We start from the raw sequence: 13920 nt of genomic DNA on the forward strand, positions 1-13920 counted from the left end.
CTGCTCCACATCCTTTGCTGTGACTGTTTTTCTATTTTAAAATATCTACATTCCATTTAGAGCAAGAGTCAGGGAAAAACAATTATTTAGTGTGAAGTACGTGAGTAGTAGCATCGGCTCAACCGCTGAGCCTCTACACTGCACTGGAATTTCACCTTCTTTAATTTCAGTCATGTGTGGCTGTGGGGAAGATACGACTTATCATTTCAAAGACAGCAAAAGATTTAAGGACATTTCAACTCAAGAACTGGCTTCCCAGGAGATCCATTTACTTAATACATATTTTGACTTACAGATGAGGTGTGTCGCTTCCATTAACTACAATGCGAACTGCAGTTTCTACTTCCAGTTTGACTTCTTTAATGGCAAGTTAATGGTTCATACAAATTCATAGCAAAATAGATAAATTAAAATCATTGCAGACACATGCAAAGCTTTCAGCAAATTCACACCTCTCCCCACCATACTCCACTTAACCATTTTTCTTGCAGGACCAGTTACATTTCAACAGAAATTTTAACTTTCTAGTTCTTAGCAAACACTGAATCAAGCATTGAAAAGCAGAGAAATAAAGTTTATTATGTCATTCAACTCTGCTGCAAAAATTTTTATTTCGCTAAATTTTTGGTTTTACTTCAAATGGCTCTACTCTCGGCGTCTAGCCTTAGTTTTGGCTGTTGTTCTCATCATGTTCCCCAGGTAAGTAACTCAAGCGCTCCTAGCACGGAAGAATAAAGTGCTATAAAACATGCCGGTACTACCTATGCAGTAGAACTAAGAATACTTGATGCCCTCCCAACAAGGTGATACAGCCACAATTCTTTCATAAGCATCAAATCCCAAGACTCCTTCTATAGTACACACGTTGAAAAAACATCATGAAAAAACCCACCATTCTGGACCCCAGAGCTACTTGGGTACTATATATACCAAACTGTTTTAACAATAGTTGACTAATAGTGCAGCACAGATTACACACACAAGTTCTGCTATTGAAGAGTAAGACCTATTATGGATGTTGTGATCACACACCATTTAAACACTCTGAAAGGGAAAAAAAGACACCTTTTTTTCACTTGATACAAGCGTGATACAAACATGATACAGCTTTCTACTTAAATTAATATTGCAATGTATATGTTGCTTTTATGGCACTTGGGCTACATGACAAAAAGAAAACAAACAGAAAAAACACTCCTGCTCAGCACATGGACATGATGACGAGGGGAATTTCCTTTTGCTGAGACTAATCATTTTTTTTTCATTTCAGCAGACATGGCTGTAAGAAAAATCAGCACAGGAGGAAGAAAACAGCTGGTTTTTAAAAGTTACTCCAGTACCAAGTTCTCCAGCACACAGGTGTATTAACAACCGGTTTTTTGGTTCTCTTACCAGTAAAACCTGCATACTCTTGTCTGATTGACCTTGAGCAATTCCAACAGCAAGCAGTTCTCCCAATAACAGCAGAGAGGTTTCGCCAGTTCACCAGCATGACTTGGACTTTCTTCATCGTTCCAAGCACCCACATATGAAATCATAACCACATGCAGCACACAACTGTGCCGAGCTTTCAAGGTTTAAAAAAATATTTTAAAAATCACAGAATAACAACCAGGAAAGAGTAGTAACCACCAGGAGTAACAGCCACCCATACAAAGCGCTGACCGTAAATGGGGTAAGGCACTTCACCACGTTATAGTATGCCGCATAAGCGCAATGCTGAGACTACAGATCAACAGTTGGAGAGCTGCACGATTTGACAGGAGAACAACAAAAAAGCCATTGATTTTCTTTTGAAGTTTCCATGACTACATGCAAGCAAGTCCTGCCATTTCAGGTGTTCATAAACTCATGTTATCAAGCTTAGAGCATGTGAAATCCAGAAGACAGCAATGTTAATAATAGTCTCATCAGACTTCAGAGAAAGAAGGTTTCAGCTTTACCTAACCACCTGGCTTGAACTTTGTCCTCTGGTAACATCAATACTGACATAAGAAGTTAGACAGTAAAAATCAGCTGGCATATTAGCAACGAGAGAGCTCAACTACTCTCATGCTACAGGTAATTGTGGTCTAAATACTCGTCAAAACGAAAAGCATATTCACAAGAGCTATCTGGAGTCAAAAAACAAAGCCATCAAAACGTAAAATTTTCAGGAAGAAATAAAACCTCTCAGCATTTAGGATCAGTGTCACCTTTCCACCCGCAATCCCCATTTCACAGCTTTTCAGAGAAGAGGCCTCAAAGCCCGCGCACAGGGGTCCTCACTGCCGAGCCAGACACGGACACGCCACTCCCCCACGTGCGCCTCTCGACACCCTGATCAGCTAACGTGGGGTAACCGAAGGGGTGGCGCGGAAAACCGGGGTGCACTCACCGTTCCGACTTTCTTCATCAATAGGAACTATTGTGGCTGGAGGACCTGTTCTGGCCAATTTGCAATCTATAAAGATGAAAAGAGAAGTTATTTCCAATTCCAGAAGAATAATCTTAGGAGTTTTGTTGCTGTTTTTAAAACAAGTCAGCAAAATCAGCAGACTGAAGACAAGTATTCACTTAAATACGATGTACGCACGAGCTACAACTGGTAGCTAAGTTACACTCACAGAGGATCAAAAGCTGAGCTGTTTGCTTATCCCTTACTCAGATAAACTTTACGAAGCAAGGGAGAATCTGTTGACAAAGGATTTAACATCTCAGATGCTGATCCGTATTTAAAACAAACACTTAAACAGCAAAAACTTAGCAAGGTTTGTTCTGTTATCTCTTATGTGCACCTTCCTTTCCACATCACAAACACACACACGCTGAACCGTCGCCACGTACCACCACGATACAGTTCAACGGCTACGCTATAAAAGCTCTACAAACAGGTTTTTATCTCGCTCTAGAGATACCACCAGGGATCTCGGTGAAGCAGAAGTCCTTCCGGACAGAAATAATACGATGGTAATTTAACCCAAAGAAATAAGAAAGTAATGACTAAAGAGTATAAATTGTAATTAAAGCTTCACAACAGAAACAAGCATAATTTGAATTTAATTGCAACAAAAGGATTAATTAAAGAGAGTGAACAGAATTTTAATAACGCTCTAAGGAAAATAAAAATTAAAAACAGACGAGCAATGTTCAGGAAGTTACGTTTCACCATCTTACCCTCATATTGCCAGTCTGGAGTCAAAAGTTTAGAGTCATCAATGGAAGCACAGCAGAATAACGAAAGAAAATAAGTAAGATTTTGTTGGTTTACTCAAAAGATAGATTCAAAGACATAAAGCAGTACATGCAGAGCTAGCAAATGCATAGGTGTAGTCTTAAAATATATAAAAGCATGTATACGACATGTGATGACTGTACTTAGTGAACAATCTGTTTTTCTACATTAAATAGAAGAAAAATATTACCTCTTTAAAGCATACAGAAATGAAAGTTTACAAGCGCTTTTCATTTTCAGAGCGCCACACAGTACCATTAAAACAGCGTGATAGAAGACAAGCGTTCTCCTTCCCATTTCACCAGGGAGAACTGTATACGAGATTGCAGTCCACACTTTTAAAGACATTTAGACGTTCCTCCGATCCTCCTGACACGGCCCCGGCTGTGTCAGCAACGTGGATGGCTACACCCCATTTTCTAAGAATCAGAGAACGGTCTGGGTTGGAAGGAGCCTTACAGATCGTCCAGCCCAACCGCCCTGCCATGGGCAGGGACACCTTCCACTAGACCAGGCTGCTCAGAGCCCCATCCAGCCTGATCTTGAACTCTGCCAGGGATGGGGCATCCACACCTTCTCTGCTCCAGTGCCTCACCACCCTCGTAGGGCAGAATTTCTTCCTTAGACCTAATCTAAATCTGCCCTTTTTCCATTTAAAGCCATTGCCCCTTGTCCTGTCTCTACAGGCCCTTATAAAAAGTCCTTGTAAAAAGAAATGACAGCTTGAACGGGCTTCTAGCCAAGGAAAGAAACGCTGGAGGATCACTGTTCGTTGTTTGGGGGTTTTTGTTTGGTTTTTTGGTGTTTTTTGTTTGGTTGGGTTTTGGGGGGTTTGGTTTTTTTTTTGAGAGGTCTAAAAACTTTACACAAAAATCCCAACAGAAAATCATCTGCAAAATAAACACAGGAGTAAGCCGAAGTAAAAAGCTATTTCCCAGTTTATGGTAAAAATTACACATCCATCGACTTCAGAAGAACTGTGCAGCAGCTAATTACAGACTGTCATTACTCCAGCACAGACCAGACCAATGCAGGAAAAACAAAATAGTGAAGCATTTATTCAGATCTCCATTTAGGTGAAGCCTCTAAAGGACACCTCCGTGGCACAGTGATTTCCTCTAGCAACAGCTCTGCTATTCAGCTGACAACTTCAACTGCAAGACCAAACCTCTGAACACCAGGGTAAGGACTGATAGCACAGCGTTCCGTGAGACTGTTAATATTTACAAACAGCCTGAACAGCACCCAAATTAATACTAATGATGACAAATTCTCAGTACTTATTCCTTTTTTTCTTATATGCTCCAGTTTGATACATAAAAATTGCGTATTTGCTGTTGATAATTTTCAAGTTTTTTGTTTTGAAGGCATTAACAGAGCCAAGAGACCATCTGAAAAACTTCACCTTTCATTTCATTGTGGTTTCCTATGAGCATAACCCACGAGAAGATAAGCAACGTTTGCGTATCTACATGAAATAAGGATCATCTTTGCTCACTGGGTGCTATAAAAGTAACAGGGCCATAACATATACAACTCTAGCCTTTTCCAGAGACACGTGGCATGATTTTCTAGGCCTTTAGGATTTGGCTAACTGAACAACCCTTCAACAAACTCTTTGTCAGGGCAACGAAGCTCACCGATACAAACTCTTACAGAGAATTTGTTTTCATGAATGGTCCTGCTATTCACCACTGAACAGCGATCACTGCTCACACAAGCAAAAAGAAAGCCAAAGCAGGGACAATTTTTAATTCTAAAAATCGCCTATGCCTTACCAAAAGAGTAATTGTGATTTTTTTTTGAAAACTTAATGAGTTTTTTCCCTATCATCTATATTTCCATGATGACATTTTCCAAGCATCTCAATGCTAGCTGTCTCAATGAAAAGTTCAGCCAAATCAGAGCAACCTCTAGTTTTATTCTTCAATAAGCAAATTATCAAAATTACAGGTCAATCGCATGTTATCAGCCTCTCACAGGATTGGTTTTCCATCAAACACATCAGGATTTCCAGAATTATAATCAAAGCAGTTATACGGTATGTTTAAAAATCAACATTCAGCGCTGAAACCTGGATATAGTGTCAGAGAAAAGGCACACTATGCAGTTCAGCAATTTGCAGAGGATTTATTGCAAGTGTGAGCAGGTGATCCAATAAAATTTATCATGAGATAAACTTCAATGAATAGAAGAGCAATAGCCAAAACTATTTCTATAGCTAGGGGAGAAAAAAAATAAACAAGATGTCTAGTAGAAATGTTGTGGGTTACCCTCACGGCATCAACATTTCTGAGAAAACTTGGGAGTTTTATTGCATAGATAAGAGTTTACAGATTATTTCATATAATTTCAACCATGTCACTACTAGCCAAGTATCAGACCGCTTTTTGAAATGCCTTAAAAAGCAGTCCTCCCTCCCCTTTGCAAAGGCCGAACCTAATAATGCCACAGCCTCATTGACTCACACATCCATCACCCTACACTGAGCAGATAAATGTTAAATTGTAGTTTTATACAAATTCCCAATCCAAAGGGAGACAATAATTTTAATTAAAAACCTTAAAGACAAGTTACACGTTGTAAATGCATGGGTAGTACTTCTTTTCCTTGCAAAATACAATCAACGAACAGCAGCAATAAGCCCTCAAGACACAATAAGCTCAAGCACCGTGTTGTATCACCAGGCTCCAGCCAGCCCTGGTAGGAAATACTGCACACATGACGAAGAACATGTTTAGACCGTTAGGTGCAAAGAAATGTTATTCCCTTCATCAGGAGGATGGAGAGTCCATCCTATAAAGATGACAGAGGCTTGAATTATTCAGTCTAGGAGAATGAAAGCTCTCTATAAATACACTTGGGTAAATATCAAGGAGGAAAAACGAGTTACTTAACTAAAGAGCAATACTGGCACAGTGAACAATGAGCGCAAAGGAGAAATGGCTTCATGCTGCCCACAAATTTAAAAAGTACGTTTCCAGCCCAAACTTTTGGATTGTGTTTTTTCTGACTGGCAGGGAAGGTAGATCCTGGGACACTATTCCACAGCAGGAACAGCACAGAAACGTAATTTCAGCATTTTTGAAACATACCTTTATTTGCTTATGAGGGTTTACAGGAAATGCTCCTCAGCGATATTACAAGACAGGGCTCAGTTTGTCCTCAAGTTTTACTTACACATTCCTCAACAGACATTATTTCAGCAGTAACAGATTCCTTTATTTAATATAAACAGGCATAGATAATTGCAGCACCAAAGGTGACTTACACACAAAGTATTTACATGAGGCCTCGCTTTCCTGTTTCTTTTGCTTTGAAGTGCCCCATGTCCGATGGCGGGCCTCAGCATAGATCTGTTAGGTATTTTAACTATTCCAATTTCACGCTGCAGATTATTACCAGAATACTGACACGCGCCTAACTAACAATACAAATTTTTATTAAAATGACTGCAGTTGCTAAGACAGGCTGGTTTCTTTCCATCACACAGTTTCTTTGATAAGGGGCCCTGCGCCCCACGAGACCGCAGCCGGAGAGCAGCTGCAGGAACACCGCGCAGACACAGGCCGTCTCTCTTGCCTTACCGATGGAAGGAACCTCCGCTCCGCGGGAAGCGCAGGGACAAGCGACACGCCCAACCATGGTCTGTTTGCTCTATGCCTATTTGCTCTAACTTTCTCAACAAAAAGCAAGTTGTTCTTGAAGTTCCTGGGCACATCGGAGTAGTCATGGAAGTCCAACCATGCCAAACTGAACACCCTTTAGGGAAGGCAGAAAAGGCACTACATTTTTCACAATAAGTTTTACGTCTAAGCAGCAGCACTGGTAAATGTAATCACGATGTAGCCGTGCCCTCCCCGCAGGCACCTTACAGAAAAGGCAGCAGGCATCAGGCAAATAAAACTTAGTAAATAAAACAACAAGCTATGAAGGCTTTCCTAAAAGCTTCCAGAAAAGCATTTTTGTTCCTGTCATTAACTTCACTGTTTCATCTAACTAGTGTGGTTGCGTTACAATTATATGACCAAGGCAAAGGCAGACAAATAAAGGGCCCGTCTCCTTGGAAGCAAAGTGAAAATCTATTTAACAATCTCTTCATGGAACAGTTACATGGCTCAGATCCATTTGGTTTCTGATAGCTAATTTTATTATTTTAATTTCTAATTATTTTTAATGAGACGGCTCAGACAAAACCCTCAATCACCGTTCTAGGTAAGATGCTCAGCAAGGTCAAGCAAACAGCCCGAGCCAAAACAAACATAACAACTTGAGTAATCCCATACTCTGCCAACAGAGAGCTGCCTCACCACCTTCCCTTCACCTCGTCCTCGCCCTCTCAAAGCCACTTCCCATCCAAGGGGACTTCTCTCAACTTCAGCTGTGAAGCTGAAACAAACAGAAACATCTACAAAAATGAAACCAAATGGTACTGAATTAGCTAATAAGGAGCTTCAAGTGTGGGGAACTGAACATGTAACATGAAGAGCTCTGGAGACACCCGAGTGGAGACAGACCTGCGACGAGCTGGGGGTTAGACCGCCTGACAGCCAAAGGCCGCTTCCGACCACCGTTCCCCCACAAGCGTGGGGGTTTGCGATTAACAGCAGCACGCCTTCCCCACCCAAACTCTTCTCCTCATTCCCACCACCCCAAAGGCCAGCGGCATCCTCACAGCCCCTCCCTGCCAGGGGGCTCTTTCCCCTGCCATCTCCTGAGAGACCAGTTCCTCCGCAAAGGTGTTTCCAAAGACCTCACAAACTGGTCTCCTGCTCCGAATCACTTGGGGGATGCGCCTCTTCGCCACTAACTGCAGATGGAGCTTACGAGGCTACGGGAGCCTTTGCAAATACCTCCTTAATAACACTTCCTTCCTATAAGCCCCACATTCATATGCTTGCAAAGATGGCGGTAACCTCACCCACGTTGGGAAGCCATCTGACAATGAAGACACACAGTTAGAGGCAGTCGCAGAGATCAAGAGTTGCCTATAACATCCCTCTACCAAATGCAACTACTTGGAAACCCAAAATACCCATTCATACTTCATATATCCCTACATTCCAGCCAAATAAAACATTTGAATTCGTTGGGAGTAGTGTCTGCAGTTGGCTGGTCTGACCATTAAATCATATGACTGCAAGGCATACGATCGCATTGATTGCTTGAAAGGTTAGTAATGAAAACCGCTCGCCCCACAAAGCCTTATAAATTTCAGTGACTATAACCAAAGAAAGGTCTCTCTCAACATTTGAGAGGATTTGCGTTGCTAGTAACAGAGCACAGCTTTAAGAAAAGTTCAATAACTTAGTCCTACCATGTCAAAGACAAAAAGTTTTACCCTAACAATATTAAAAAAAAAAAAAAAGAAAAAGAAAGGTGGGCTGCCTTGCAGGACATACAGCACGCTCATCTGGAAAACAAAACAGCCAGCCTGAACCTTTCCAGGGACATTATTCTGTGAAAGAACTGTCATCGCCTCCTAAGTGCTCCTGAAATTAAAACCGAGTAAAATCATTCCAATATGGTAATCATCAACTCTCCTTCCAGCTGCTTCAGAAACACCCAATTATTACTCTAATTTATTTTACATTTTATCTTATATCCAGTTTTGCTTTTATGTAAGTAGTTGTTTGTTTTTATTTAAACAGCCACAAGAAGTACAGCAGGCAATCGCAAAAAAACCATTCAGTTCCTAGCAAATATGCAGCCTGATTGAAAAAACCCTTTACTTAATAAAATTCTACTCATTAATTACTGAAGGAAATTATTACATTTGTTGGCAGAATAAAATTTCATTCTTTAATTTGTAACTGGAACAAAGATCAGACTCTGAACTTTATCAGTAATTGTAGAGGGCTCTATTACTCTTCAGCATCAGTCCCTTACTTACCGAGGACTCGTCTTCAAGCACAGCCTACAATGGCAATATTCTAGCAACATAGTATTAACTCTAAAGTGATGTTTTTTCCCCTGTTGATTTGTCTAAACTCTTCCTGAATCCATAGAAGTATGTAGCACCTACATCATATTAGAGCAAGCGTATTCTGAACCTAGTCACGCCTTGTTGACACAGTACTGCTTCACTATGGTGGAGGCAGAAACAGTATCCAACCACTCCCTAACGACCCTCTACAGCCTCTATGACTTCAACAAACCATTTTATGTTATCCCTAAATATTGCAGCAAACAATCATTCAAACAGAGTTCAGAATTCCAATCCGCTTCAACGACTAAGTGCTATGATATGATAATATGGAAAATTTAATATAAAAATTGGTTGCCAGTTTTAAACAAAGTCATTTGTGGCCAACTGCAACTCTGGAGCCTCTAGGCAAAGAGCCCTGCTGATGCCTCAGAATCACCATCAATTGCACCGAGATAAGTTTTAAGCCGCACCTGCAAATATAACAATAAGGCACGTTAACAGCATACAGGACCAGTCAGTTTAACCCCTCTTTAAAACTAATGCAGACGATCACAAGTAATAGTTTTCAGGCTAACACCGCATACACTACACTGTACTTTATCAGAATTCCTGCGGCAGTTTAAGATGTCATTGTCTCCTGGCTGGAGGAAAAGTCATCTCTGCTGCTGACCCGGCAAAACAGAGCACATGGGCATTCGAACTAAGCCAGCTCGTTTTGTCCTGAAGTCCATGGGGTGACCATGAATTCAATTTGGCTCAAGCATTTGAGTAAGAGCAGCTGACATCAAAGCGGTTACAACTGATGGCAAGTGAGATGGGAGGCTTTGACACCTTGATCCAACCCTGCAGGTTCTGAAGCAACTGCCCAACCATACCCTAACCCACCAATTACTTCTGTGAACATCGGAATCACAGGCCCAGCTGTCTGCCTGTGCTCCGCACCAAAGGAGACGCTTAAAGCCACTTTATTTGATATACATGCAGTGATAGAGAAAACGCTGGATAGTTCAATACCAGCTGCGGGGAAGTCAGCCTCTGTAAGAATGCTGCACCGACAAGTCATTTGGTACTACAAAACACCTGACACAGCAAGCAAGCCAAAGCTATTTTCCAGAGCCAGAAGAGTGGCAGCAGTTAGAGAAAAGCCTAAATGAACAGAGGGAGGTTTTCTAGTACCCAAAGTGGAGCTAATTTTTAAAGTTTTGTTTGTTCCCCTCTGCATTTATATGCATTTTAATTTTGCTCTGCTGAGAATAAAACAAAGCAAAACACTCAACCCTGAGCAGCGCTCCTTGATTCAGTGAGAGCAGTGGGCATTAAGCGGTAGCCTTAATTTCAAGCATACTCTTTTCTTCAGCTCTGACCCTTCCCACCTATGTTGAGAAAAAGAAAAGAGAGCTTGCGAGAGAGGGTTGAGGAAGGCAAAGTATTTAAATCCTTTTCTCCCCGTTTCTTCTGCACTGTTAAGCACATAGAACACTTGCATAGAAGTCTTAGAGACATACAGCAAGAACCACTAAGCCCAGTGCTCGAGCCCGAGTCACTCTCTGTGGACATTTTAAATAAGAAATTAATGAGAAGACAGTAATAAAAAAATAGGTACATGATTTCCGCCTGATCATTGACTGCAATTTTGAGAGTTTGTCCATGCGCCACGCCAAAGACGTCCGATGGAACAAAGCCAAAACACCTGCACTAACTGATTTACTAAGATGTTGCCAGAACAGCAAGTGCCACAAGGGTAGATTCTGAATCGCTGGGGTGGCTGGAGCGGGTACAAACTACTGAGAAAGCCTGTTCAAGGCAACGGTGTTGTTCACAAAACAGAGCATCAGTGAACACAGTACATCCTCAAGCCCGTGGCTTTTATCGATTGAAATTCCCAGAAAAGCTCTCGGGAGCTTGCGATGTGCAGGGAAAACAATAGCGTGTTCTCCGCTTTACTTAAATTTGGAGATGCCAAATTGGAATTCTAACGGTCTGTGGCATTGGCTGAGGTTAAAGCACCTCACATTTAAATCTGCTGGAAAATGTATTTCTGTTTTCAGATGCACTATTCTCACAAACGCCCCAACTGCTCATTAAGTAAACAAGCCTTTGAAAGACCTTATACTTACCTCCATGTTTTGTACTTCCATGCTCATTCAGCAGGGAACACTCACAGAAAAACCCCATGAAAGAGTCTCTCTAAACATCTCAATTTACAGAAGGAGGTTCCTAATAAAGAGCTACATAGAACCATACATTTAAATTGAGTAACTAAGCAACCCAATTTAAGCGGAAAATGCCCTGCCTCGTTTCCTGTGTGACTGAATTCAAAACTACAGCTGTGCAATTTAGGGTAAGCTTGGCATAACCTTTACATTAGCGGGCTTGTACTGCAATTGCTCTGTATTGAAAATAGCATAAGAAGGGCTTTCACAGACTATTTTGAGCTCTTCCTGACAGACATCTCTAATTGTAGAAACTGGGAAGGAACAACAGCGAATTTGAGTTTAACTCAAACACATGTGTGGTATTTCTTAAAATTCGTAGCTGAGAAACTCAAAGACGCAAGTGAAAGATGGTTTACACGTTAGCACCTGACTGCAGCTGAATTTGGGTTCGGTTTTGGTTTTAACCCGACAAAAAACAGGCTGACGGATAATCAAGTCCAAAAAGGACATAAACCAAGTAAAGACTATTATTGTAAGCTCTTGTTCCCACAGCCTCAGAAAACGTGCTTTTATACAGAATACGCAACCTGAACAGATTATTTATTTTGTAGCTTTAGCTCCCCATTCTTGCAGCTATTTTTGTACAGATATAACAACTGTAAAGGGTTTGGTATGTGAACATTGCCCTGCAAGTGCTGTGGTTTGCTATTTTACTTTTACAGCTTTAAAAAAATGCACTACCATGTGTCTTTCGGGCAATATTCTCTTAGATTGAAACAACTTTCCATTTTACAAGCAGCTTTGGAGTTGACAGAGTCTTTAAAATCATACCGGTGCCTGAAAATACTGTAAAACACATAAAAATATGATACTAGGCCAAGTAGCACCTAAAATCGCTATTACCAAAAGTAATTTTTAAGGCCGTTAAAATGCACTGGATGACTCAGGAATAGCTGCAATATCTCTCTAGAAGTGCTTAAACTTCAAAAGTTGACTAAACCTACTTTTAACCATTACTATGCACAGAGCATTAAAATTTCATGCTGTTTTCCATATTTTTGAAATTGCATTTTCCTTATTACCTATGTGATGCATTAAAGACAAAGATTTCATACAGCAGGATAAAAAAAAAAAAAAATTTGGAATTAAACTGAATCCAGGTACTGTAAGCAAATTTTAAAGTCACAGCAATTTTAACTGCTGTATAAAAGCAGACATTTAAAGGGATTAGCATTCATTAACTGAAACACAGGAGAGGAGACAGCTAAACTGCCTATAGATGAGCTAATAATATTTAGCCTTCCCCTGCTCCTAAACGGTAAAATTGTGACTTTTAGACTTTAGGCTCAATATTAATGTTCATTGCCATTTAGATCACATTTAACGATCAGGCTTCTCATCTTCTCCCGAACAGTTTCTCTTATTTCACTCCAAGATTCTTTTTGTATGCAAAAAAACACAGAAAACATAAGTTTGTCTTCCTGATTGAGATTAGCTGAGACACATGAAAGCAGCATTAAAAGGAAGTTTAAGATTAAAAAAACAAACAAACAAAACACAAAAAACCCACTTAATGAAATTTTGCTATATACACAGGAATATTTTTCGTTTTAAAGCAGATGTAACATTTTAGAATATTACATTACCGTATGCGAATACCACTGAATTGTAGTCTTGAGCTCATGGTTTTGGCAATTTTCTTTAAAAAGAAGCGCTTCAGAGACTACAAGAGAGTTATATTGATGCATTTAAGAGTTATAACCTCTAACTCTCTGGATTTTTAAGGTTATAATCCCCCTCATCCATCAGCAGCATTCACATGTTTTTAAGCAAAAAACAAGAGTCAAGGTTGTCAGAGTCTACCTTCTACCTTCGGTGGTAGGACAGCTGTTTTGCACCTCTCCCACGCTGAGCACTAGCTGCTCTAAATATTTAAATAGTTCAAGAAAATTCCACTTGGTACCAGATGTGCAAAATCTATAGCAGGTAGCCCACGCCTACGTCCACCTAAACCAGGCTGCGCTAATTAACCTGCCAGTTCTAGAGTTGTTTATGGTTCAGGTAATTAACTAGCAATTTTGTGAACATTTACATATTGCGCCTATAAATAACTTCCTCATGACATCTCTTAATGAAGTCAATGTTGATCAACATCTTCCTGTAATTTAATCAAGACATCAAGCTGCAGTGACAGAAGGCGAGGAAGTCGCGTTGCTGCTGGGTGAAGCGATACCCTGCTGCGCCCTTCACGGGAATGACGGGAAGCAAGACAACACCTTGCCTTACAAGAAACCCCGCTCGCTCTCAGCTCCCTGAGTACTAACTCAAACGCTGCTAAAATTAGCCAGTCAAAATAAGACTTCCACAATTGCGTCTTAACTATAACGGCGCAGTACAAATACTCTCCCTCTTCTCCACAGCAAACGCGATCCTGTGCGGGAGGACAAGCTGCCATGTCCTACGGTCAGGGGACCCCACTGGGCTATTTAGCGCACACCAGCGTATCCCCTACTCCATCCCTGCAGAAACAACCACTGTCCTGGAGAGGTTTTCACACTTAAAATACGGATGCTGATAATGTCTCTTGACTAAATCATGATTTAATTACCATTGAATACTGT

At 40.7% G+C, this 13920-nt stretch overlaps 1 protein-coding gene across 4 annotated transcripts in view; it reads right to left on the bottom strand.

Annotated features, from left to right (window-relative positions):
- PCDH15 (protocadherin related 15) overlaps nt 1-13920 on the bottom strand; it is a gene marked incomplete at its 3' end in the record, with an annotated part of 380126 nt that overhangs the window by 343860 nt on the left and 22346 nt on the right. For 2 of the 4 annotated variants that reach the window (XM_082002567.1, XM_082002566.1), the window contains exons 2-3: nt 3157-3171; nt 2378-2443 (exon numbers count right to left, since the gene is read on the bottom strand). In XM_082002567.1, the coding sequence (XP_081858693.1) occupies nt 2378-2443; nt 3157-3171 (81 nt within the window). The remainder of the gene's footprint in view (nt 1-2377; nt 2444-3156; nt 3172-13920) is intronic. The other 2 variants (XM_082002568.1, XM_082002565.1) reach the window with 1 other exon arrangement.

The sequence above is a fragment of the Phaethon aethereus genome (genome assembly GCF_964289735.1).
Source record: "Phaethon aethereus genome assembly, chromosome: 7".
Classification (NCBI taxonomy): Eukaryota; Metazoa; Chordata; class Aves; order Phaethontiformes; family Phaethontidae; genus Phaethon; species Phaethon aethereus.